This window comes from Podarcis filfolensis (genome assembly GCF_964270895.1).
Source record: "Podarcis filfolensis genome assembly, chromosome: 5".
NCBI classification, from domain to species: Eukaryota; Metazoa; Chordata; class Lepidosauria; order Squamata; family Lacertidae; genus Podarcis; species Podarcis filfolensis.
The window spans coordinates 1,875,262-1,902,797 of NC_139608.1; the positions used below are offsets into that span (position 1 = coordinate 1,875,262).

General features: G+C 46.7%; 1 protein-coding gene and 1 long non-coding RNA gene across 2 annotated transcripts in view; one reads left to right on the forward strand and one right to left on the reverse strand.

The window, feature by feature from the left end:
• LOC310762288 overlaps positions 1-635 on the forward strand; it is a 155,724-nt gene extending 155,089 nt beyond the window's left edge. Inside the window, exon 3 of the long non-coding RNA XR_014547928.1 lies at positions 526-635. This is a non-coding gene — a long non-coding RNA (uncharacterized lncRNA). The remainder of the gene's footprint in view (positions 1-525) is intronic.
• Positions 636-8,221: 7,586 nt separating this feature from the next.
• On the reverse strand, positions 8,222-23,965 carry CLDN16 (claudin 16). The gene is made up of 5 exons (XM_083612996.1): positions 23,769-23,965; positions 19,301-19,403; positions 18,573-18,737; positions 11,758-11,949; positions 8,222-9,494 (listed from the first exon to the last, which is right to left on the reverse strand). The coding sequence occupies exons 1-5, from the start codon at positions 23,880-23,882 to the stop codon at positions 9,376-9,378; spliced, it is 693 nt and encodes a 230-aa protein (XP_083469122.1). The 5' UTR covers positions 23,883-23,965; the 3' UTR covers positions 8,222-9,375.
• Positions 23,966-27,536: the final 3,571 nt, after the last annotated feature.

Here is a 27,536-nt window from a genome sequence, read left to right on the forward strand (position 1 = left end):
GGCTGCACTCACTTTTAGGACAAGGTCACCCAGAAGGTTGGGCTCCCTGTTTTCTGAGCAATGCAGAGACCCAGGCGGTGCTTTGCAACTGGGCGCAGTCCTTTCCCTTTGATTGCAAGCTGGCAATCAGGGGCTATTTGCAGAGATCGTGTCTGGGGAGGGAAAAGTTAACCCCCCCCCATAGGGTCAAAACATTGGAGACCCCCGAAGAAATCCCCCCCTTGCTTACTTAAAAAAAAATCATACGAGATGATTGACAGTCTTTAACGTCAAGTGTAGTTAGAATCTACAAATCCAGTGAAAATGGGTTGCAGAGTTTGGGACTTCTTAGTTTAGAGACTAAGAGACTACATGATAGATATTTATGGAATTGGGCATGGCCCAGCCAAATGGGCGGGGTATAAATAAATAAATTATTATTATTATTATTATTATTATTATTATTATTACTACTACTACTACTACTACTACTACTTGTACTACTTGTACTTGTACTTTCACCTTATGGATCAATGGTGTTGTTAGATAGTAAAATTCATGTTAAATTGCTGTTTTAGGGGTTGTTTTTAAAAATCTGGAACGGATTAATCCATTTTGCATTACTTTCTATGGGAAAGTGCGCCTTGGTTTTGGAACAATTTGGTTTTGGAACAGACTTTCGGAATGGATTAAATTTGAGAACTAAGGTACCACTGTAACAGGATTTGCAGAATTTCTACCTCTCTCCTCCGAGTAAACATTAGTGCAATACCATCCTTGTAGACATGGATTGTGTCCTTGTATAATAATAATAATTTTTTATTTGTACCCCGCCCTTCCCAGTTCAAAAACTGGGCTCTGCTAGACCATGGAATCTGCAGAGAGCTCTGCGACTTTCTCTTTTTGGAACTGGCCATCACGCCGTTGGAAAAATGTGCAGTGGCGTTGTGAAAGGGGAGGAGGGAGGAAGGTCTCTTCTGAAACCCGACAATCACTCATCCCTAATGAACCTCTTTGAGACATGATTTCCTAAGTTATGAGCTGTGATGGGAGATGAGCCAGATTCGTCTCCTCCTCTCTCTCTTTAGCGTTATCAATTTCAAAAGGCTCGGTCCCTGATTGAATATCGCAGATGAAAGCCGGGACTCACCTTGCAAAGCTGAATAGAAAAACCATGGTCTGTAACTTCTTTTTCAACTGTTGCCTTGGATATGAGGCAGCCTATCGCCAGTGTTGCCCTGAAGGACATAAATCTCACCATGCAAAGATTCGATTCGGGTGAGGAAAGCATGAATAAGGCTTAATTTGAGTCGAAATGACAAAGGAAATCACAGCGCATAGTGGCTACAGACTCTCGTGCAATTCCCGCTCGAGCGAAGATGTTTGCTGGGAGACCTTGAGCCAAGCCTGAGTCCTCAGCTGACCTCCCCTACAGGGTTGTTGTGAGTTGAAGCAGAGGACACACTGAGCCATCATCTGGTGGAGGCAGCAATTGCGTGGCGAGTTCCAGCCTTTCCCCCAGTGGAAATAAAGACACATGACACAATTATTAAGGTTAATGGGCTAAAAAAGGCCACAACTTTATTGGTTACAGGTGATGAGCAGTACTTGGTTCAGATGATGTCTGAGGATCCGGTGCAGACTGGGACTCTTCAGGATCAGGCCCCAGACTTGGTTCAGGTGATGCCTGAGGCAAAGGATCCGGTGCAGACTGAGACTCCTCTGGTTCCGAGTCCGAGCCCAAGTCCCAGGGCATCACAATAGGGAAGGAATGGGGGTGAAGGAGAACGAGAGAGAGAGAAAGGGGGTGGCAGAAGGAGAGAAGGAGAAAATGGGTGGCAGAAAGAGAAAGGGGGCGTCCTAGCCCTGCACACCACCAGCAGCATGCAAGCCCCCCCCCATTTTTAAGCTCTCCTTCGACAGTCAAGAGGCAGCAATGCTTCTGAATCCCGGTTGCTGGAAACCACCGGAGGGGAGAGGGCTCTCGCACTCGGGTCCTGCTTGCAGGTTTCCCTTTTGGGTATCCCTTTTGGCTACTGTGAGAACAGGATGCTGGGCCAGGTGAGCCACGGGCCTGATCCAGCAGGCTCTCCTTAAGTTCTTTGATTCTCAGACGTCTGGTTCACACATCGTGCTAAGCTGTGGCTTAGTTCACCATAGCGAACGTTGGCACAGCACATAGTTGAACTGTGGAACCGCCTGTCGCAGGAGGCAAGGATGCTCACCAACTTGGATGGCTTTGAAAGCAGGATGAAGACAAATTCATGGAGGAAGCGAGGGCTATCACTGGCTGGCAGCCACAATGCCTCTGCTTCGCGCAAGACGAAAAACGCGCAAGATGAAAGGGTTTTTCGGTTTTTGCGTTGCTTCGCAAGACAATTTTCCCTATGGGCTTGCTTCGCAAGACGAAAATGTCTTGCGAGTTTGTTCGCTTTTTTCTTAAAGCCGCTTGAAGAGGCGCAGTTGCGACGGACCGTGCTTCGCAAGACGAAAAGCATCGCAAGACGAAAAGACTCGCGGAACGAATTAATTTCGTCTTGCGAGGCACCACTGTACCTAGGAAGAAATGCAGTTCTTAACTGGGAGGGGGGAAACATCCCTCATTCCTGCCTTAGATGCTCTTGCCTGGCGAGTCCCCCCCCCCCCCCGCCAGTGGAAATAAAGAAACTTGACACAATTATTAAGGCTAATGGTCTAAATAAGGCCACAACTTTATTGGTTACAGGTGATGAGCGGTATTGGCTTAGGCATTGGTCCTAACCGACTATATCCAACTTCAGCCTGTCCGCTTGAAGGGTTAACCTCCAGTAGGGGGAGTCCGGCTGACGCACTTCAACTAGGAACTCCCCCAGGGTCACTTTAGGGGGCGTGCCTTAGGCCCTCACCCCCTCAGCTTCGGACAGGGCCACGCCCCCCGGAATCCTTTACCGGACTACCCTTCAATATGTGGGGCAGGTGATGGCGCTTCCTCCCCTCTTTCCATCTATAGAGCAATACCAATGCCTAACCATCAATACCCAGAAAGTTGTGGCGATTTGCTAGGAGGTAGGCGGAAACCAAGTGGCTGGTGCCAATTTGCCAAGTGGAACAATTCCTACCAGGCCCCTCAATGGCGACCAACCAAGGTCCATAGCAAGGTCAAGGAATGGACACCTTAAGGGGTGGGGAGAGTGGGAAACAGGAACAGCTGGTAGGCGGCAAAAGAGGGAAATCCCCGGGGGGCGCCTGTGTTTAAATCGGGCAGGCCACGCCCCAAAGCCAACCTCTCCATTCTGAAGGAAATCAGCCCTGAGTGCTCCCTGGAAGGACAGATCCTGAAGCTGAGGCTCCAAGACTTTGGCCACCTCATGAGAAGAGAAGACTCCCTGGAAAAGACCCTGATGTTGGGAAAGATGGAGGGCACAAGGAGAAGGGAACGACAGAGGACGAGATGGTGGGACAGTGTTCTCGAAGCTACCAGCATGAGTTTGACCAAACTGCGGGAGGCAGTGGAAGACAGGAGTGCCTGGTGTGCTCTGGTCCAGGGGGTCACGAAGAGGCGGACACGACTAAACGACTAAACAACAACAACAAATTGCTTTAACAGACAACAGCTCTGTATATTAATGAGGCTCCACCCTTTCCTGGCTTGCTCAGCTTTTGGAGAGTGATTATTGCTAGCAATAAACACCCTCTGTTTTCTCACCGCAGCGTGGAGATTTCCTTTCCAGCCAGCCACAACCTCGTAGGGTGTACATGTGAGGAAAGCAGGTTGCATTTGAATTTACTTTGCATGCTTTGACTAGATCAGGGGTCTGCAAACTTTTTCAGCCGTGGGCTGTCCCTCAGACCTTGTGGGGGGCTGGACTATATTTTGAAAAAAATATATGAACGAATTCCTATGCCCCACAAATAACCCAGAGATGCAGTTTAAATAAAAGGACACATTCTACTCATGTAAAAACACACTGATTCCCGGACTGTCCGTGGGCTGGATTGAGAAGGCGATTGGGACGGATCCGGCCCCCAGGCCTTAGTTTGCCTACCCATGGACTAGATAGTCTGCTACCATTTTCTAATAACAAATTTGATGCAAGCCGCATAGCGACAGGTTGGGGGCAGCTGGAATCCTGCCACCTCTTTCTGCCAGCGTCATTTCATCAGTTGGACGAACTAATGCGTTTTGCCAAAATGGCTTTTGAGGATTTCCGTTCCCCGATTTTCATGCTGCATTTCTGTAGCGTCAAATGAATTTTCTATGAGCAGAGACGAGGAATCAGAGCTTCAGACACTTTCTCTGTGTGGGAAGTCCTGTTATTTTATTCCCGTGCAAGAAGCCGATTTGGTTTTGCTTTCAGATGAAAGGAGAGAACTGTCAGTGGTTGGCAGGTGAGAGATCAGCGGGCCTCATCCTGGGCTGTGCCAGCTTTGTATTTCCAGCAGAAATGACAGAAAAAGGCGTTGAAGTGATGGGGCTTGCGGAGCATCAGGGAGGTAGGGAAAATTGTAAGGGCCTCCACTGTGGACTGGGAAAATCTGGAAAGGAGAGAGATGGAGAAGCTCATCCACTCTTGGCTTTGCTCCTGGGATGCTTTAACTTCCTTGGCCAGGTGAGGGTCCTGAAAACTGGCTAGAGAGACTCCCTTTCAGGTGTCCACAGCAGCTAGTTGGGCTGTTTTTCTGGGGACCCTGTGCAAGGATGTCACATACCCTCCAACATTTCTCCAATGAAAATAGGGACGTTCCATTCCATAACAATTACTGTTTATACCCCGCACATCTGAATGGGTTCCCCCCGCCACTCTGGGCAGCTTCCAACATATATAAAAACATAATAAAACCTTAAACCTTGAAAAAAAACAAAAACCATTCCCTATACAGTGGTGCCTCGGGTTACATATGCTTCAGGTTACATATGCTTCAGGTTACAGACTCCGCTAACCCAGAAATAGTACCTCAGATTAAGAACTTTGCTTCAGGATGAGAACAGAAATCATTCTCCGGCGGCATGGCGGCAGCAGGAGGCCCTGGTGTAAATAAAAAATATGCCCTTTTCCCTTGTGGGGTATCCAAGAGCCCATATAGAGTCCTTACATAGGTTCCCTATTGGTAGGAGAAAATAACAGAGGCCAACCAGAGAATATTGAGAAGCAAAGCAGCTAGTAAGCTTGATCTTTATTAATCTGTTGCAACAGGGTGCTCCCCTCATGCGCAGGAAAGGAGGAGGACCCCCAAAAATGCTGTGCAAGGGCTTATAAAGACTTTTGAAATTGCCACCCTGTAGATCAAGACCACCCCCAGAAACATTATGCATTCATCACAGAAGGGGTGTAACCTAAGACCACCCCTCAGATACATCCCAGAAAAGGCGGTCTGAAACAGAACATTTGCATCTTGTTTTTCTCCTGTCCCAGTTTATCTCCTGTCTGGCAAGTTACTTGATTGGATTTCCTGGGGAGCCTGGCCATTCTTTTGTAGTGGTAAAATACTTATTTCCTGGGCCAGGTCACAGGCTCACACCCTATTCATATCTTAAATGTGTCCTTAAGACAGGATTTGTGAGGAAAGAGACAATGGGGAGACTTTTCCAGTTTGACCTTGCAGAGAAAACATTTGGTCAGTTTAGGAATCAAAATGGTTCCAGGTTGGCCTTCCTGTGTTGATCTATGTATGTGCGGTTATGAACATTGCCATATATCTAAGACCATAAAATTCCTATCACAGCCCCATTAGCTAAAATGGTGCTTCAGGTTAAGAACATTTTCAGGTTAAGAATGGACCTCTGGAACGAATTAAGTACTTAACCCGAGGTACCACCGTACAGGATTGCCTTCAGACGGCTTGGGGGTCGGACAACTCCATACACTCCAATATTTTTCCGATGAAAATAGGGACGTCCAAACAGTGGTGTAGCGTGGGTTGTCAGCACCCGGGGCAAGGCAAGTAATTTGTGCCCCCTAACCCGTGGATTTGCGCCCCCTAACCCGTGGATTTGTGCCCCCTAACCCGTGGATTTGCGCCCCCTAACCCGTGGATTTGCCCTAACCCCAGATGTTGCGCCCGGTGCGGCCCGCCCCCCCTGCACCCCCCACGCTACGCCACTGCGTCCAAAGGACAAGTGGGACATTCCGGGATCAGAAACCAGCACGACTTGGGCACAAGATGTAGGTCACAACATTATGATGGAGGATAGGGGAAAGTTATGGAAAACTGATTTAAAATTTACAGACTATTTCCTGTTGAAGGAGAATTATATGAAGATGATGTACAGATGGTATATGACACCAGTGCAGTTAGGGAAAATGTACAAAACTAGTTCAAATATATGTTGGAAGTCTAAGGAAAAGGAGGGGACATTTATCATATGTGGTGGGATTGTAATGTAATCAAAAATTTTGGGAAATGATATACAATGAATTGAAGAAAATGCTCCATTTAACATTTGTTAAAAAACCTGAAGCATTTTTGTTAGGGATTATAGGGAAAGACCTGCCCAAAAAAGCTGAAAAACATCTTCATGTATGTGACAATGGCCGCGAGAGTCTTAATAGCACAAGGGTGGAAGACTGAAGAAATTCCAGCTAAAGAATCATGGCAAGAAAAACTGATGGACTATGCAGAACCGGCAAAATTGACACGTAAGCTACGGGACAAGGATAACTGTGACTTTAAAGATGAATGGGAACCCTTTACAAAGTATTTGAAGATGCAACAAAGTGAATTGGACTCCTCGGCTGGTTTTGAATAAACACTCACAAACTCTTTATTGACAATAATCAGTTAAGGATTTATACAACTTTGTAACATGCAGAGAATAGCATTCAGAGAGAAACCAAAGATTGGAACTGAGGAAAGTCGGGGTGGGGGGATGGGCTTTGTGTGGGAGGGTGGGGGGAGGGAGGAAAATGGGGGGGAAATTAAGGATGACATGTTTTTGGATAATACGTTTTGTTTAAATCTATTAAAAAATATAAATATATATATAAAAAAGAAACTGGGACGACTTTTCTAAATCAGGGATGTCCCTGGGAAATAGGGACACTAGAAGGTCCCTATTTGGGGACCTTCCATCCTGTTGGAAGTAACTCTCTGTTTTGCAAATAAAAAGGAAACAGCTTTTCGGTGTGTCTCCCACCACCCACCGCTCCGTGGCCAGAAAGGAGAGAAGGGATAAGCTCTTTCCACAGGGCATATCAACTTTGGGCTTATCGACACTGACCTTTGCTTCACATTTGGGCTTTCCAGGTCCATGTCTTGGAATGACTGAGGCAGAAGGGGAGGAACTGCATGGCAGAGAAGAAGGACAAGGAGTTTGGGGGGGGCAGCTATTAGAGCTGCCTGGGGAACTTAGAATGGCTCTATCTGCAATGCTGACCTGCTGCAAGGAGCAAGCTGCTTTTGGGGTGACAATGCGGTGAAATCTGCAGCTCCTTCATCTCAACTCACGGCAAATATGTCCCATTAAACCATAATTCTTAAGGACACTGCAGCCTCCTCTAGGTCTCAAATCTCAATGTAAACATGACCCTCCGGAGTCTCCTGCACTGCTACGCAGAGACTGGGTGTGTGTGTGTGTGCAACTTTTCTAACATTATCTTCCCTAGTGGGTCATTGAAATATACAGTGGTACCTCGGGTTAAGTACTTAATTCGTTCTGGAGGTCCGTTCTTAACCTGAAACTGCTCTTAACCTGAAGCACCACTTTAGCTAATGGGGTCTCCTGCTGCCACCACACCGCCGGAGCACAATTTCTGTTCTTATCCTGAAGCAAAGTTCTTAACCTGAAGCACTATTTCTGGGTTAGCGGAGTGTGTAACCTGAAGCGTATGTAACCCGAGGTACCACTGTACTCTGAGTCGAGTGCAGATTTCATGCTCTTTATTCAGCTCATAGTAGTGAGGAATGGGATTTTCCCTGAAATGTCTGCTTTTTATACATTATTTACAAAATGGGCCCCACGTAATTGGCTAATTCCAGGATTCTCCTGTAGGCCAATCAGGCTGTGGATTCACTTCCACCTGGAGTTGGATTGGATGGCTCCTGCAGACCAATCAGACTGCTGCATTCTGGATCCTATTCAACTCACTACATAACAGTCATGCAGACCACTGTTCTGAATAATGCTTTTTAGAGGGCATCGGGGGGTGTTTATGGAACCAAGGGGTGGGTGGGGGTCCCCAAAAGATTGGGGACTGCAGTTGTGGAGGGTCTGTTTCAAAGAATTAGGAGGAGGAGGGGGACAAAGTATGCTGGAGACTTGTAGTGGTTTGTTATATCTGTTTATTTACAAATATACAGGTTAGGGTAATAGCAGGCAAGCAGGGACTCGGGCAACCCTAAAAGCAGCATCGATTCCTAAGAATTGCTCCCAAAACATCCCTCATTACACACCACCAATTCTGAGTGTTGGTCGGCTGTTGTCCTGTTTTCCAGAAGAGAAAACTTCCCTGCACCTGCGGGATGGCCAGTGCCAGATTTATGTATAGGCTAACTGGCTGAAGAACTTTTGCACTTTGTAACCTGTACGTGAGACAAAGCCATCGGCTTACAGCAGAGCACTCTCTGTCTTTTACATAACTTGATCAAATTATATACAAGGAAAAAACTGGCCTTTCCTAATGTGGAAGCAATCTTGCGGCTATTTCTTAGCCTTATGGTCACTAACTGCTCAGGAGAGAGGAGTTTTCCAAGACTCAAAAGAATTAAAAACGAATTAAGGGCCACGATGTCTCAGGAGAGGTTGTCCGCACTGAGCTTTCTGTACATTGAAAGCGACAAACTTCAACAAATTTTGATGACGTTTTCTGATGTCCTTTAGAGGAGATATTGTGAATTGCAGAATTTTAAATACCCATCACTATCCTTGGCTTCACTCAGTTTTGTTCACGACACTTCCATTTTCTTCTAGTCGTGAGGGTGGGGGATTGGGAGGGGCCTCACAAGTGGAGTAGCTGAGGGCCGCTCTCCACCTAAATCTGGCCCTGGGGATGGCATCCAGCCAATGAGTGCCATGCACATTCAGACCCCCACAAGCAGGAGAGGGTGTGCTGCGGAAGGGGAGCCCTGAAGTCAGCTGGTGAGGTGCACCGCCAAGGCTGCATCAAACAGCCACATTTATTGGGCTATGGAATCATTGGAAGGGGGGCAGCGGGTCATCTAGTCCAACCCCCTGCCGTTTGACCACTCGAGTTAAATTATGGGTGTTTCCCAGGACCCGCTGCATTCACCATAGGCACGATTCTCAAAACAAACCAACAGACATTTGTTAGGGATGAGAGATTGTCCTGAACATAGTTGGTGGAAACAGCCAAAGTCCTTGGGACTGAATCACAGCCTCTGGAGACCCTTTCTGGCATCTGGGGCAGCCCCATAAGTCACAAAGGAGGTGAGCCAAGTCCTCTCAGGATCTCCTCTTCCTCACACTCTGGTGTCCATGGCGTACATTTTGGCAGTAGTTGTCTGGGAGGCTGGACGGCAGAGGCTGCTCATCCCAGGAGGGGAATAAGTCTTCCGCAGTGAACTGCTTGCACCAACATCTGTAGCCCAGAGCCCCGGAAAGGGAGAGAAACACACAAAAACACTGCTGGTTAGAAGGGGTGGGTGGGAATTGCCGTAGAATTGCACAGATGGAAGGGAACCTCAAAGGCCATCCAATCCAGCCCCCTGCTATACAAGAATCACAGCTGAAGGATCCCCGACTGCTTATCTTGATTTCAGGAAGGTTTTTGAGAATGTGTCCCATGACATTCTTGCAGAGAAGCTGGTAAAACATAGATGGGCAAAGTTACTGATAGTTGATTGACTGACCAAACCCAAAGACGAAATAAAATAAAATAAAATATAAAATAAAATAAATAAAATAAAAAAAATCCTTCCAGTAGCACCTTAGGCTACTGGAAGGAGTTTTATTATTGTTTTGTTTTGTTTTGTTTTGTTTCGACCATGGCAGACCAACACGGCTATCTACCTGTAACCCAAACCCAAAGAGTGCTCACAAATTTTTAAGAAGATTGGCAAACATTTCTTGACTACATGGGAAATAATTGTGTGCAGCTGAAAACGCTGACAGCATTAAGATAAATTCAACAGTGTAAATTAGTTTTGATGGATGCAATAATGGAATACTGATTTTTGTAAAACATGCAAGGATTTAAGGTCTGTAAAATGAACCATGGAAAGAGAAGAAGGGAAGTCCTTGATATCTTAAGGATGTAGAATGAGTTTTGTAAATTGTAAAATGGAAATACACACACACACACACACACACACACACACAACAACAACAACAACAAGTGCTCACTAATGGTTCCTCATCACCCTGGGAAAAAGTGACAAGTGGGTAGGACCCAAACCAATGGATTCAAGTTACAAGAAAGGAGAGCCCAACTAAACATCAAAATAATTTTCTGATGCTAAGAGCTGTTTGACAGTGGAACGGGCTCCATCAGAAAGTGGTAGGCTCGCCTACCTTGGAGGTTTTTAAGCAGAGGTTGAATGGCCACCTGTCAGGGATGCTTTAGCTGAGATTCCTGGATTTTGAGAGTTGGAATAGAAGATCCTTGGGGTCCCTTCCAACTCTGCAATTTGATGATTCTACTGCTGGATGGTTATCCAACCTCTGCCAACAGTCTTGTAGCCCAGTCCAACCTTGGGCAGGTCTACAATCTTGTCCCTGACATCCTTGGACAGCTCTTTGGGCTTGGTCATGGTGGCTACTTTAGAATCTGCTGGATTGTCCACTCTGGAAGAATGGCAGATGAAGTTGATTGACTGTATGGGACTGGCAGAAATGACCGGCAGAATCCGCGACCAGGGAGAAGAGTCAGCAGAAGAAGAATGGAAGAAGTTTAAGGACTATTTACAGAAATACTACAAAATTAATGAACTCTGAAAAGATGTTGGATTGAACTTTTGTGGTCTCTAGCTGTTATGATAAAGATAATAGGGATTAAAATTGTTTAAGTCATTAAATTTAAAAAGTTGAGTGGAAAATAAGGTGTTATTTTAAAAGGAATGTTAAGAGATTAGGATTTGCTGGATTAACAAGTTGAACTAGAAAACAAGAAGGGAAGGTATGAGGAAGTCAAAGAAACATGTTATTGAAAAATTGTTACTGAAATTGACTTGTTTTTAATATTTTTCTTTTTCTTTTTGTGTTTATATAAAATTGGAAAATCTAATAAATATTTATATAAAAAAAAATAGAATCTGCTGGATTGATTGCTTCTGTCGACAGGTGTCTTTTGTACAGGTACTCTTAACGAGCTGGGATTACAGGTAAGACCTCTCCCTTACAGCAGGTGCTTCTAATCTCAGCTCGTTACACACAGTGAAGATACCAGGTAGCCTGACATCTGGCTGACTGATAGGGGATCAAATACTTATTTCACTCATTATAATGCACATCCATCTCTGACTTTTGTCTTCTGGGTTTCTGGGGTTTTTCCTGTTGTTATTCTGTCTCTCACAGCTACAATAAACCTACCATTAAAATTATGGACTGGTCATTTCTTTGTCAGAGGGCAAACAGGCAAATTTAGCAGGGGATCAAATACTTTCCCCCCTCACTGTAGATGATCTATTCACTAAACTCAGGAACAGAAGAAGCAGCTTTATACTGAGTCAGAACATCTAGCTCAGTCTTGTCCACAATGACTTGGCAACATCTCTCTAGGATTTCAGACAAGGGGAGCATTTTATGGGCCCATTTCAGGGAAGAGTGACTTGATGGCCCAGAGGTGTGATTTGGGATGGCCTAGAACATTTTGCATGGCAGACTCCTCCACCCCCAGCTCTTACCTCTGAACAGATACATGCAGCAGGTTAGCAAGGAGCCAGATAAGAAGCAGCCCAGAGACCCGCTCAGCCCCAGCCAACAGGACCACCCAAATTTGTACTGGATGCCGACAAAGACGTTATGCAAAACCAGAGTCGAGCGCTCCACATAGACGCCGATGGCGTACCAGACGGATCCAATGAGCCCGGGGACACCTGCAAGAAACAGAGCAAGCACCAGATGTTAACTGTCCGGTTTGGGATATTAGCCTCCGCTGATCCACTGGTGACCCTCCTCTGTGCTCTTGGACACTGAAAATGAGAGGTGCCTGCCTGCAGATTTGTGAAAAAGCAAGCAGGAAGAAGGAGGAGGAGGAGACCGAAGAGCATCTGTTGTGCTTGCTTATTGTTATTAACTTCAGAAATGCCTTGTCTACAGGTCAAATAGACACCCTTCCCCACGTTTTGAGCAGAAGGAAATTGTGTCTTTGACATGAATGTGTTTATACCATTAGCAACAGCCAGCCCCACAAAATTCTCCAATCTCTGCCTCTCCGTGTAAGAAAGAAATTATTTATCCGAATGATGATGCTACAATCAACTTGCACTTCCCTTACTATGTGGTTCCCTAGATCGGATGTGTGGGAGATCGCCTGCTCTTGATGGGGTTACGTTTCCTCTGAAGGAACAGGTTCATAGCTTGGGGGTCCTCCTGGATCCTTTGCTGTCGCTCAAGGCTCAGGTGGCCTCAGTGGCCCAGAGTGACTTCCACCAGCTTCGGCTGGTGGCCCATCTACGTCCCTATCTGGACAGGGAGAGCCTAACTACTATTCTCTACACCCTGGTAACCTGAAGGTTAGATTACTGCAATGCGTTATACGTGGGGTTGCCTCTGAAACTTCAGCTGGTACAGAATTCGCAGGGCTAATGTAACCTTGAATTTGTCATCCACAATACCCAGCCACCCTGCAGTGTGGATATCTGCAAAGCAAGGTTTTATTTGCATGCAGTGGCGTAGCGTGGGGGGTGCAGGGGGGCCGGCCGCACCGGGCGCAACATCTGGGGGTTAGGGTTAGGGGGCGCAAATCCACAGGTTAGGGGGCGCAAATCCACGGGTTAGGGGGCGCAAATTACTTGCCTTGCCCCGGGTGCTGACAACCCACGCTACGCCACTGTTTGCATGGGCAGGACATTCCCCAAACCCCTGTAATCATAGTAATAATTTAATATATATTTTTCTACCATGCCCATCTGGGTTGCCCCAGCCACTCTGGTTACACGGCCTCTTAAAATGCATTAAACTAAATGACAGGAGCGACAGGACCCCAGAATACACGGCAGTGAGTGAAGAAGTCAGCCAGCACCGAGAGAGAGAGAAAGAGAGGGAGGGAGGGAGGAGGAAAGGACAAGTTTCTAGATTATGTGGCTTTGAAGAGATTAGGAAAAGCATCTAGGAAATGCCAGATGAAATTCTATAGAACAGTATGATGGACAGGATGCTGATGACTCCCCCCCCCAAAAAAAAGACAGGAAAGTTTCTGCAAAGGTGGTTCGTTTGCATAATTTATCCAGGTCACAGATTCCAGCTTTGCCTGGTGTGGAATTTGAATTCTTTGGCACAGCTGCACCCGCAACCTCCGACCCACAAGGGCTTCCGTTTAATCCCTGCAGCTCTATGAAAGGTAAAATCCTCTGCTTAATTCGTACCCCTGGGGGGCTTCATTCACCACCGCATGCTCTGAATTTGGAAAGGCAGCAGAACCGCAGCCTGCAAACAGTCCACACTCCAGAATGGGGAGGTGCAATTCCCGGTGTGGGTGCCACGGTTTTCTTGGGGGAGGTTTTCAGCACTGAAGGGTGCAGGCCCCCCCGCAGTATGTCTGGGCATCACTCTGACCATTGCCCCACATTACGCTGGACCTGGAGGATGTTTGGCCCAGAAATATGGAGGCTGGATGCAATTGTTCAAGTTGCACTCTGCACATGGTTATGGGTCAGTGCGTCACTTTTCAAGGTCTGATCCACAGTGCTGAAATGAGGTCCTATTGTTGGCTCCTGTGGCCTGGCTCAAAGAAAATCCTTCTCTCTGTCCATGTGACTAAAGAACTCGTGTGTGTTTGCAGGGGTCAGTCTGGATCAGGGCCGGATTTAAGTTTGATGAGGCCCTGAGCTACTGAAGGTAATGGGGCCCTTTATATGTCCAGCTGTCCTTTGTCAACAACAAACTGTGACTGTTTTTCGTGTTGAACATATGCTACATGGTAATTGATGGACCTCATAGGTATCTCAAGCCATTTGCACATGTTGCCATGCGACCAGTCCATGAAGAATGTAGGCACCCTATATATAAAGGTAAAGGGACCCCTGACCGTTAGGTCCAGTCGTGGACGACTCTGGGGTTGCGGTGCTCATCTCGCTTTATTGACCGAGGGAGCCGGCGTACAGCTTCCGGGTCATGTGGCCAGCATGACTAAGCCGCTTCTGGCGAACCAGAGCAGCACATGGAAATGCCGTTTACCTTCCCGCCGGAGCGGTACCTATTTATCTACTTGCACTTTGACGTGTTTTTGAACTGCTAGGTTAGCAGAAGCAGGGACCGAACAATCGGAGCTCACCCCGTCGTGGAGATTCGAACCACCGACCTTCTGATCAGCAAGTCCTAGGCTCTGTGGTTTAACCCATAGCGTCACCCGCGTCATATATATATATATATATATATATATATATATATATATATATATGCAAACCAGGGATATTTTAGGGCGCAGGCGGGGCCCATAACTTACATCACAGGAGCCTACACAACACAAAACACTGTTGCTGGATATAGGTTTTATTTTATTTGTTTTTTATCTTATATTTTGGAAATGTGCATCCAGGTTATTTTTTCCTTTAAATTTTTTGGGGGCCCCCAAGAGAGTGGGGCCCTAAGTTAGAGCATGTTTAGCTTATACGTAAATCCGACACTGGTCTGGATGATGTGCTTGGTTCCTCTACCCCGGGCATAGGCAAACTTGGGCCTCCAGATGTTTTGGGACTACAACTCCCATGATCCCTAGCTGACATGACCAGTGGTCAGGGATGATGGGACTGTAATCCCAAAACATCTGGAGGGTCGAGTTTGCCTATGCCTGCTCTACCCAGTGAGGCTTAGAATCTAATGGAGGATTCTGTTGGTGAACTGGTCAGACAAGTTTCTTTTCAGCTGGCCACTTAAGTGTCCTCACCAGTACACCAAAAGATGGAGCCAGGTTGCAAGAGCTGCAACTAAGTCAGGGGGGCTTCCAAGCTAAGGGGTATCGGCTTTCCTCCACCCTCTTCTCTTAGCTTAGTACGTTTCCAAGCACAATTCAAAGTGTTGGTGCTGACCTTGAAAGCCCTAAATGGCCTTGGCCCAGTAGACCTGAAGGAGCGTCTCCACCCCCATCGTTCTACCTGGACACTGAGGTCCAGTGCCGAGGGCCTTCTGGCGGTTCCCTCCCTGCGATAAGCCAAGTTACAGGGAACCAGGCAGAGGGCCTTCTCGGTGGTGGCGCCCGCCCTGTGGAACGCCCTCCCACCAGATGTCAAAGAGAAAATCAACTACCAGACTTTTAGAAGACATCTGAAGGCAGCCCTGTTTAGGGAAGCTTTTAATGTTTAATAGGTTATTGTATTTTAGTGTTCTGTTGGAAGCCGCCCAGAGTGGCTGGGGAAACCCAGCAAGATGGGCGGGGTATAAATAATATATTATTATTATTATTATTATTATTATTATTATTATTATTATTACTACTACTACTACTATTACTATTATTATTATTATTAGCTTCTCAGTAGGAAGACAATAGCCAGAGCTGTGGTGTATCTGAGCCCAGCTGAAAGCAGGTTGGAAGCTGGATATACAGGGACCTGCTTGCTCTGTGCTGGATCAAAAGCTGCAACCAACAGAGAAGCGAGATCTGTTGGGGTGCTAATGTCGTTTTGTAGATGTGCTCAATATGTGTAAATAAAACCATCTAAGCTGAAGAAACCACTTTCTCTACTGACCTTCATTCCAAGGAAACGGATCCCTGGGTGAGTGCCTCAAACCCCCGGAGTCTCTCACTCCTTGGAGATTGGGGTGGCGTGGGGCAATACAACAACAGTGGTACCTCGGTTTACGAACTTAATCCATTCCGGAAGTCCATTCTTAAACCAAAGCCGTTCTTAAACTGAGAAGCGCTTTCCCTAACGAGTCCTCCCGCTGCCGGTGCCCTTCAACCGTTTGGATTCTGTTCTTAGACCAAGGCAAAGTTTGCAAGGGACATGGGTGGCACTGTGGGTTAAACCACACAGCCTAGGACTTGCCGATCAGAAGGTCGTTGTTCGAATCCCCGTGACGGGGTGAGCTCCCATTGCTTGGTCCCTGCTCCTGCCAACCTAGCAGTTCAAAAGCACATCAGAGTGCAAGTAGATAAATAGGTACTGCTCCGGTGGGAAGGTAAACGGTGTTTCCGTGCACTGCTCTTGTTCGCCAGAAGCAGCTTAGTCATGCCGGCCACATGACCCGGAAGCTGTACGCCGGCTCCCTCGGCCAATAAAGCGAGATGAGCGCCGCAACCCCAGAGTTGGCCACGACTGGACCTAATGGTCAGGGGTCCCTTTACCTTTATATTAGGGATGCGGGCGGCTCTGTGGGCTAAAGCACAGGGCCTAGGACTTGCCGATCAGAAGGTCGGCGGTTCGAATCCCCACGACGGCTCCCATTGCTTGGTCCCTGCTCCTGCCCACCTAGCAGTTTGAAAGCATGTCAAGTGCAAGTAGATAAATAGGTACCGCTCTGGCGGGAAGGTAAAAGGCGTTTCCGTGCACTGCTCTGGTTCACCAGAAGCAGCTTAGTCCTGCTGGCCACATGACCCAGAAGCTGTACGCCAGCTTCCTCGGCCAGTAAAGCGAGATGAGCACCGCAACCCCAGAGTCGGCCATGACTAGACCTGATCGTCAGGGGTCCCTTTACCCTTTACTTTTTATAGTTCGCAAACTGGAACATTACTTTCGGTTTTGCAGAGTTCTTATAATGAATAGTTCGTAAGCAGGACTGTTCTTAAACCGAGGTACCACTGAACCTGAGACCAGACTGAACATTTCAATTAGCAGAATTGACACTATTGCAAGCCTGGGTGTAGCCAGGATTTTTTTTAGGGAGGGGCAGCCAAAATATTTGGGGAAATCACAGGTAAAAATACCCCCCAAGGTAGGACATTACGGAGGGCAGGCTTTGTGGGGGGCAGAACCTCAGTTAATTGAGTATTTTAAATGCTTTTCACTAATTTTTGTAGATCTGCCCCCCATTGGCTATGGCCAAGGTTGCAGGTGTCACATAATCCCCATTCCAAACTTGTGGAAGCTCAGTGGTTTAGTGTAGCAACACCTACACTTTGGAACTCCCTGCTTAGAAAGTTTAGGTCAACTTTAACCTATTTCTTCTTCTTTTTCTTTCCTATACTTTATCCCTTTTTATTTTTTTATTTTGACAAAGTAATAATCATGAATAAATAAGAATAAAAATGTGCAACCCACCACCAAGACCATTCCATTGTACCTATCCAACCTCTCCAAATTTCAACACCTCTTGCGATGGTATTTAACCTTTTCCCCTTTAACAGCACAAATTCTACAAACACCCTCCATAACTCCTCAAAATCATTTCTCCTGCATATTCCCTGTCTTACCTTAATGGCACATGTTAATTTATCGCTAATAGCTATATTCCACACTTCTTTATACCATTCTTCCATTTTATATTCTGCTTGCCCCTTCCACTTCCTGGCTATAATAATTCGTGCAGCTGTCAATAAATTTGTGAGCAAGTCCTTCATAGCCTGTGGCCCTTCCGCCCCATCGTAAATTGATAATAATTTAGCATTAGTATCACTTTAACATTTTAACTTTAAACTCCTTCTATCTACTAAAAGAAAACATTATGGAAATGATGTATAGGTGGTACTTAACCCCAGTAAAATTAGCCAATATTTATCATACGAATGATAATTTATGCTGGAAGTGCAGAGAAAAAGAAGGCACCTTTTATAATATGTGTTGGATGTGTCCTAAAGTTAAGGACTTCTGGGAAAAGATTTATAATGAGTTAAAAAAAAGTTGAAAAATACATTTGTTAAGAAACCAGAAGCCTTTTTACTTGGAATAATAGGATTGGAATTGCCCAAAAAAGATGTTAGATTATTTTTGTATGCCACTACAGCGGCAAGACTGCTATTATCTAAAAACTGGAAATCTCAAGAAATACCAACGGAAGAAGAATGGCAGATGAAGATGCTGGAGTTTTTGGAGCTGGCAGACCTGACTGGAAGAATCCGCGATCAGAAAGAAGAGGAACACCAAGAAGATTGGAAGAAATTTAAAGATTATCTAGGTAAATATTGTCATATAAGATAAGTAGAAAATACCTGAAAGTACCAAATAGGCCTAGGATTAGAGTATGAACGTTATATATTAATATGGATCTAAGTCAGTAAGAAAAGAGATGAAGATAGTAGATTGAAGGAGTTAACTGTAGTAGAAAGATGATCTTGGAGAACTGTTACAAGGTGATACAATGAAATTCAGTTAGAGGGGATTCGAGGAAGTCGGTTAACAACGAAATTTAAAATGAACTTTAGAAAGAAGATGTGGTTTTATTTTTGTTTTTCCTTTTGTTTCTTTTTTTGTGTAGTATTGTAGTGTGTTTACTTTTGCATGTTTTATATGTTCTATTTGTTAAAATCAATAAAAAAACAGGGGGGGGGGGAATTAAACTCCTTCTATCTCCCAGCCCCAGCCCCAACCAACCCAGGTCCCAGCTTTCTGCAGCCAACTACCTCCCGTTAGCAGAGCCAGTCCAGCTATGAAGCAGATTTGGGTTTTGATTCCAGGTTCGTCCGTGAGGAATTTCACACAGTCCAGGCCCAGGAGGAGGAAGGTGAACCCGAAACCAGCCAAGATGTCAGCCGTGATGAGCATTGCTCGGGTCAGGACCAGTTTCACTGCAAAACAAGAAAGAGCCTGGAGGCAGAAGGGAGGGACTCTGGTGTGGTGCAGTGGTTAGAGTGTCAGAGTAGGACCTGGGAGACCAGGGTTCGAATCCCTCCCTGGCCATACAGCTCACTGGGTGACCTTGAGCTCAGTCGCTGCCTCTCAGACTGACCTACCTCACAGGGTTGTTGTAGGGACTAAATGAGGAGGGTGGGAGAGAACCATGTATGCCACTTTAAGCTCCTTAGAGGAGGAAAATGTGATATTTAAATGCAATAAATAAATAAAGTTTCATATCATTATGACATCAGCATAATGATTCCAGAGAAGTGAACAGCATGTTAAGTCAACTAAATGTGTTTTGTGTTTATCCAGCTGTTTATATGATGAATTATACGTGATTTTGATATTATTAAAGTGAAAACCAAATAAAACAAAATAAAGAATAAAACAAACAAAAACCAAGTTTTTCAGCTTATGGTGACCTGTCCCAGTAAATGCTTTCTCTAAGACCCGTTTCCTTCAGAATTGACCCAGTAATAATAATAATACTAAAAACTCGCAGGAGACGTACCTGGGTGCTCAGCCAATATGGAGTCATATTCATCGCAGGTTGTTATCCCGTCAAAGGCATTGGTGACGCATTCCCACCAGAGGCCGCGGCAGGTAGCGCTCAACTACGTGAGAGAAAGTGACCATCATCTTTATTACTACAAGGACCTGCCCCAAGGAGCCTACAGTTTCAGTTAGAGTTGCCATGCGACTGGGTTGGGCTACATGACCTTTGGGGAACCCTCCCAGCTCTTGACCATTCTGTTATTCTGTGTGCCCCAGTCAACAGAGGATGGTTCCTTCTGTGGAGGAGGAAGGGCTGTAGTTTGGGATAATATCCTGCCATTTCCCCACAGTGGGACTCAAGGGAGCTGGCACAAATTAAAAACCACACAAGGGAAAATTCAGAAGGCTGAAAGCCTGTGAAAAATAAAAGTTGCAAAGCAATTAAACTCCAACAGAATTAAAGCAATACAAAACCCCAGATATGTTAAAATGTGGAGATTAAAAACAGAACAGCACACTTTAAATGGGGTGAGCAGAAGGTCCCAGGTACATTTTCAGGTAGGGCTGGAGGAAGCTCCATGCCTCACATCCATGAGAGCCTCTGCCAGCCTGGGTAGACACTACAGAGATGGATGCACCAATGGCCTGACTCAGTAGGCAGCCGCTTCCTATCTTCTGGACTGGTCCAAAGAGAAAGCACCAGCAGCAGAAGTGACAGCCTTGAAGCTGCCAGTTTCTATTTAAATCCGAGTATGGAAGTGAGAGCTGGACCATAAAGAAGGCTGATCGCTGAAGAATGGATGCTTTTGAATTCTGGTGCTGGAGGAGACTCTGGAGAGTCCCATGGACTGCAAGATCAAACCTCTCCATTCTGAAGGAAATCAGCCCTGAGGGCTCACTGGAAGGACAGATCCTGAAGCTGAGGCTCCAAGACTTTGGCCACCTCATGAGAAGAGAAGACTCCCTGGAAAAGACCCTGATGTTGGGAAAGATGGAGGGCACACGGAGAAGGGGACGACAGAGGACGAGATGGTGGGACAGTGTTCTCGAAGCGACCAGCATGAGTTTGACCAAACTGTGGGAGGCAGTGGAAGACAGGAGGGCCTGGCGTGCTCTGGTCCAGGGGGTCACGAAGAGGCGGACACGACTAACCGACTAAACAACAAACTCTCTTTCCCCCTTTGCCTTGCATAATTTTATACACCTCTGTCATACCCTTCCCCTCGCTCACATTTTATTTCTAAAACTCCCAAAACATTGTTACCTTTCCCCTCTAAAGCCCCCACCCCCAGGATGGAGGCTGCACGCAACCTAAAGCCAGGCGCTGAAATTCACCCCAAGCGCTGAAACTGGGGGGGGGGGTCCCATAATCTTGGAAACATGCAAATTTGGGGGTGGGAAGAAAGAAAAGTGATCTGGGCGGATGGCCTTGACTGGAGCCCCTCTTTCTTTCTTTCTTTCTTTCTTTCTTTCTTTCTTTCTTTCTTCCTTCCTTCCTTCCTTCCTTCCCTCCCTCCCTCCCTCCCTTTTTCCTTTCCTCCTTTCCTTCCTTCCTCTCTCTCTCCTTTTCTCTTCCCTGCTTTCCTCTCTCTCTCTCTCCTTCCTTCTTTCCTTCCTTCCTTCCTTCCTTCCTTCCTTCCTTCCTTCCTTCCCCTCTCTCTCCTTTTCTCTTCCCTGCTTTCCTCTCTCTCTCTCTCTCTCTCTCTCCCTCCTTCCTTCCTTCCTTCCTTCCTTCCTTCCTTCCTTCCTTCCTTCCTTCCCCTCTCTCTCCTTTTCTCTTCCCTGCTTTCCTCTCCCCCCCCTCTCCCTTTCTCCTTTTCTCCCTTCCTCTTTGTATCTCCTTCCTTCCTTCGCGCAAAGCCCTTCCTCGGCACTGCTTGCTGAGCCAGCGTCTGGCCGCCCTGATCCGACGCCGGCTCCTTCCCAGGGAACACGGCTCATTACCCCCCCCCCCCGTCCCCATATTTAGGGATGCAATGACCCGCTTAGGTGGCGAGATCAACTCATTCTGTCAGGTATTAATGCTGCAGGCCCTTCGCCGAGCGCGTTGGTATTCAGACGCAGCGCCGGGACGTGCAAAGCATGAATGCGCTTAACCCCGAGGGCGCATTAATGAAACACCGAGGAGGAGAGGAGGGGACGTGGTCCAACTGGAGGTGCCTTTGAACCGCGGAGGCAAGGTTAAAAAAACACCAAACCCCTTTGCTGTTCACTGTGTTGGATTTCCCAGTTTCCCCTAAGTCTAGAGAGAAGCAGCTTGTGAAACTTGCCATTTCTGGGTTCCTTTGGCAGTCAGGGGTGACATTGTCCAGAGGGCACCCAAGCCACCCAGCAGTCTTTCAGTAGCTGGTTGGCAGAGCAGCCGTCTTGTATGCAGAAGGCCCCGGGTTCAATGAGGTGGGACTGGGAGAGGCTCCCTTCCTGACACCCTGGACAGCTGGAATCATAGAAGTGTAGACTTGGAAGGGACCCCAAAGGTCATCTGGCCCAACCCTCCAGTGCAGGAATTTGTTGCTAATTTGTATGACCTCAGGGCGGTTCACAACATAAAATGTAAGCTAAAAACACAAAATATTTCTATTATTGTTTGTTTGTTTATTAAATTTGTATGTTGTTGCTGTTTAGTGGTGTCTGCCTCTTTGTGACCCCATGGACCAGAGCACGCCAGGCACTCCTGTCTTCCATGGCCTCCCGCAGTTTGGTCAGACTCATGCTGCTAGCTTCGAGAACACTGTCCCACCATCTCGTCCTCTGTCGTCCCCTTCTCCTTGGGCCCTCCATCTTCCCAACATCAGGGTCTTTACCAGGGAGTCTTCTCTTCTCGTGAGGTGGCCAAAGTCTTGGAGCCTCAGCTTCAGGATCTGTCCTTTCAGTGAGCACTCAGGGCTGATTTCCTTCAGAATGGAGAGGTTTGATCTTCTTGCAGTCCATGGGACTCTCAAGAGTCTCCTCCAGCACCAGAATTCAAAAGCATCCATTCTTCAGCGATCAGCCTTCTTTATGGTCCACTCTCACTTCCATACATCACTACTGGGAAAACCACAGTTTTAACTATACAGACCTTTGTTGGCAAGGTGATATCTCTGCTTCTTAAGATGCTGTTTGTATACCGCCCTATAAACATGCAGGTCCCAGGGCAGTTCACAGGATAAAACCACAACATAAAAATACAAAATACATAAAAAGAAAATGAAAGCAACCCAATAATCTCCCGAGCACATTTTAAAAGGGCATTGCATGACCATCATAATACGTAATAAAATAAGGCAACTTCCTCTGTGAATTTCCCACTGCTCTGTGCATTTCTCTGCCCTTTCCCATCTGCTCAAACTTGTTGTGGTTTTTTTTGCTAATGTTTATTAGGAAGTTGTTGATGTTGATGGTGTTGATTATTATGTTTATTAGGGAGTTTATTAGGGACTTGCCTTATCCCAATTCACAGCACTGGTCTGTTTTTCTGAGCCCTGCCTGGAATTGTTTGCCAGGGATTGAAAACGGGATCTTCTGCATGTGAATCAGGCTCTTTGCCCACTGGGCTATAGCCCCGTCCCTTCTTACAAATCACACGGATGAATTTGGGGTGCTGTTTTAATAAATTAAAAGTGGTAGTGGTTGGCATGTCAGACTAGGACCTGATAGACCAGGGTTCAAATCTCTGCTCGGTTGCTAAACTCACGGGATGACCTTGAAGACTCCCACCAGCTAAACTCTCCTCTGAGCTGATCGGTGGGGTGTTTCGCTTACTGTATTTTTTGCTCTATAAGACGCACCAGACCATAAGATGCACCTAGTTTTTGGATGAGGAAAACAAGAAAAAAAAATATTCTGAATCTCAGAAGCCAGAACAGCAAGAGGGATCACTGTGCAGCGATAGCAGCGATCCCTCTTGCTGTTCTGGCTTCTGGGATAGCTGCGCAGCCTGCATTCACTCCATAAGATGCACAGACATTTCCCCCTACTTTTTAGGAGGGAAAAAGTGAGTCTTATAGAGCAAAAAATACAGTATATACAGAGCTTAACAACTTTTAAAGGGATGACAAAGTTCTCACAACCTGGTTAAGAAACTACCTTAGCAGGAAGATCACAGGAAAACAGCATTGCTGGTCAAAAACCTAAAGCATTCCATACTGACCTCTCACGTTTTCTGGGAATCGCCCAGTCGGTAGAGCACAAGACTCTTGTTCTCCAGAGTCTTGGCTTCGAGTCCTACATTGGGTAAAAGATTCCAGCACTGCAGGGAGTTGAACGAGATGACCCTCATGGCCACTGCCAACTCCACAAAGCTATGATTCTCCCACCTTCCTGCCAACTCTCTCTTTTTCATTCTAAGGAAGACGCAGTCCAAAGTCCTTTCAGAAACCAGACCCATAGATTCTGCTCCCACACTCACCACCGCTCCTCCTCACTCTGGAAAGCTGCACCTGATGGATCTGAGCCAGCCTTGTGGCCGCTGGAGTCTCCTTCTCCCTCTCTCTTTGCCTTACCTCCAAGGAGTCGTCCGTGTTCACCATCCAACAGTCTGTCCAAGTCGCAGCAATCAGGAAGCCAGCAGAGAAGAAGGCCAAGAAGCAGCCCGTGTATTGGAGAAGGTGCTTCATTTCCTCCAAAATCTACACCAGGTCTTGCTGTGGGTCTGTCCTGATCTCCAGCAAAGTCTCGGCTTTCTTTTGCAAATGATCAACAGGTGATCAACAGGTCCCATAGCTTGAGCAGGCTGGAGCAGAGGGAGGCGGGCCTTATGCCTGGTGCTAAGCAACCAAGACGCAGCAACCAATCGCCTGGGTTCAATTAGAGTCCTGCACTGCACAGACCAACGCCAGTGCAGGGTCCACAAACCCGCGTGAAAGATTTTGACAGTTTGAGAAAGAATTATAGAATTGCAAAGTTGGAAGGGACCCAAAGGATCATCTAGACCAGAGAAATGCAGAGCCGAAGGTGGTCTTAGCCTAGTCCAAGGGCAGAACGAAAGAGGAGCCTCCTGGATCAGGCCACAGGCCCATCTAGTCCAGCATCCTGTTCTTACAGTGGCTAACCAGATGTCCCAGTGGGAAAACCGCAAGCAGGATTCGGGCACAAGAGCAAGACTCTCACAGCAACGGGTATTCAGAAGCATCATTGCCTCTGACCGTGTGGTCAGAGCATAGCCATTGTGCTGGAAATCTCAGGTGAGATCCTCACATAGTAGAAATTGCTCCCAGCACCAGTCACCACAGGACGCGGGTGGTGCTGTGGTCTAAACCACAGAGCCTAGGGCTTGCCAATCAGAAGGTCGGCGATTAAAATCCCCGCGACCGGGTGAGCTCCCGTTGCTCGGTCCTAGCAGTTCGAAAGCACGTCAAAAGTGCAAGTAGATAAATAGGTACCACTCCGGCAGGAAGGTAAACGGCGTTTCTGTGCGCTGCTCTGGTTCGCCAGAAGCGGCTTAGTCATGCTGGCCACATGAACCGGAAGCTGTACGCCGGCTCCCTCGGCCAGTAAAGTGAGATGAGTGCCGCAACCCCAGAGTTGTCTGCGACCTAACAGTCAGGGGTCCCTTTACCTTTACCAGTCACCACACAGAGGCAGGGAAAGAAGACAAAGCTCAGAAAAACAGATAGGTAGGCTTTTGCAGATAGATATATACAGATTGTTGTTGTTGTTGTTTAGTCGTGTCCGACTCTTTGTGACCCCCTGGACCAGAGCACGCCAGGCACTCCTGTCTTCCACTGCCTCCCACAGTTTGGTCAAACTCATGCTGGTAGCTTCGAGAACACTGTCCCACCATCTCGTCCTCTGTCATCCCCTTCTCCTTGTGCCCTCCATCTTTCCCAACATCAGGGTCTTTTCCAGGGAGTCTTCTCTTCTCATGAGCTGGCCAAAGTCTTGGAGCCTCAGCTTCAGGATCTGTCCTTCCAGTGAGCACTCAGGGCTGATTTCCTTAAGAATGGATATGTACAGATGCATACAAGTATAAAATATCTCTGTTTCTCTAAATAAGTTCAGCAATTCAAGTCTTAATACCAAACAAGTAACACCAACCGGCTAACCAACAGGCAGACGAACTGACAGACATTACTGAGCTGACAAGTATTAATCACAGATATAGTTGTGGCACTGGGCCATTATCATAGCAAGTGGCTTGGCTGACCTTGCACCTGTGATTAGCTCATTCCGTGGGAATGTTGAGGGCAGTAGGAAAGGATATATTGATTAATGTTATCCTTCCTCACTCATGCTAATGATGTAGTAGCAGAGCACATTCCCTTGTATATTGCAGAAAGCCAATTGACTGGATACGTGAGAATCCCTTGAGTTAAGCAATCCAGTCTGGCTCTTCCAGACTGGACTTGTTCCTGGTAAATCCGCTTTTCTTCCCTCTTAAAATAATAATGACACAGTAATCTTCTTCTAAAGTAATGATATGGTTTGCTCACGTTCAGTCCCCAGTGTGATCCTGAAGTCAGGCTTTACCTTGTAGTTGCAGATACAGAGAAATGTGTGGTTTCGTCCTCTTGTCAGGAGTGAGCCCGTGTGCTGCTGGCCGAGAGCCAGCAGACAGCAAGAGCATCAAGATGGTTGTGGCGTTTGCCTCCTCGGTGGGTCATAAGGAAAGGGTTAAATGAGTGTGATGCGATTGGCCAGTGGGAATGCAAGGGAGGAGTAAAGTTAGAGTGGGAGGTTTTGAAAGTCAGTTGAGGTTTGGGAACTGGAGAAGGAAGAGGGAGGAATAGGCAGTGGGTTGGTCGAGTTGTATTGTGAGAGAGTGAGAGGAATTGTTAGGTGGAGTCAGATAAACAGTTGGAATAATCAGTTTGTAGGACATATAGGTCGGTAAGAAACTAAGATTAAGAAACTGCCAAGAAAAATTAACTGTAACCATAAGCTTGTTCCTGCATTTAAAAATAAACTTGATTATTTGTTTATGTTAACAACTGTCTGGACTCTGTGTGTCCCCGTGAGAAACAGGGAGGTGGCAGCGGAAAAAGCAATCACAGTGGTGGCACAGGGTCAATAGACCGTCAAACGTCCGGGGGCCCTGTGTGTGATCGCTGCAAAATTGGTGGCAGAAGTGGGATAAATAAAATACGCCCGTGGTAGGATAACAACACCTGTCACCACAAAAGTGGTAGGCAAGTGGTAGGATAATATCTATACGCTTGAGGTGGGATCAGAGAGATACGCCTGTGTGGGGGGAAAACAATACACCTGGAGTGGGAAAGGTAAATCTGTGAAGTGATTAGCTAGCCCGGGGGTGTAGTTGTGAAATGCCCAAGATAAGCCGCAAAGCCAAAATAACAAAGAGAAAGAGAGCTCAAAGTGGCAAAAGAGCAAAGAAGGCAAACGAGGAAGATGGCTGTGTGACTAACCCTTTTATGGGGTCTCCCAGGGTCACACCTGGTCACACACAGGGGGAGGAAGCTCCAGACCAGGTGTGACAGGAAGTCCTCCTGGCTGGGGCAACATTCCCCTGTGTGTCTACCCTGGGAAAACAGGAAATGTTGCATTTGACTGCTTTTTGTGATGCTACATCCCACACATCCATGGGGTGATTCATGCTGATGAAGGAAATTTACCCCTTCTTAGTTACTCCTACACATTGTGGCTCATAGGCGTTGGTAATAATAATAATAATAATAATAATAATAATAATAATAATAATAATAAATTTTATTTATACCCCACCCTCCCCAGCGAAGACCAGGCTCAGGGCGGCTAACAACCAATAATACAAATAAGTTGATTAAAATACAACTTGAAAAACAAGATTAAAACACAACATTAAAACATTAAGATGCAGCCTCTTCACAGGAGGAGAAAGGGGGGGGGAAAGAGGGGGAGGGAATTGAATTGACTCCAAGCCAAAGGCCAGGCGGAACAACTCTGTCTTACAGGCCCTGCGGAAAGAAATCAGATCCTGCAGGGCCCTGGTCTCATGAGACAGAGCATTCCACCAGGCTGGGGCCAGTGTTGAAAAGGCCCTGGCTCTGGTTGAGGCTAATCTAACTTCCTTAGGGCCCGGGACCTCTAGGGTGTTGCTATGTATGGACTTTAAGGTCCTCTGTGGGGCATACCGGGAGAGGCGGTCCTGTAGCTATGACGGTCCTAGGCTGTGAATACCTTTTTCCACCATGTATTTGTCCAATCCCTCTTTAAAGTCACCCAAGTTAGTGGCCATCACTGCCCCTTGTGGCAGAGAGTTCCATAGCTTAACTGTGCTGTGTGCGAATGGCCAATGGCCCAGGATACTGACAGAAGCTGCCGGCCCTGCTAAA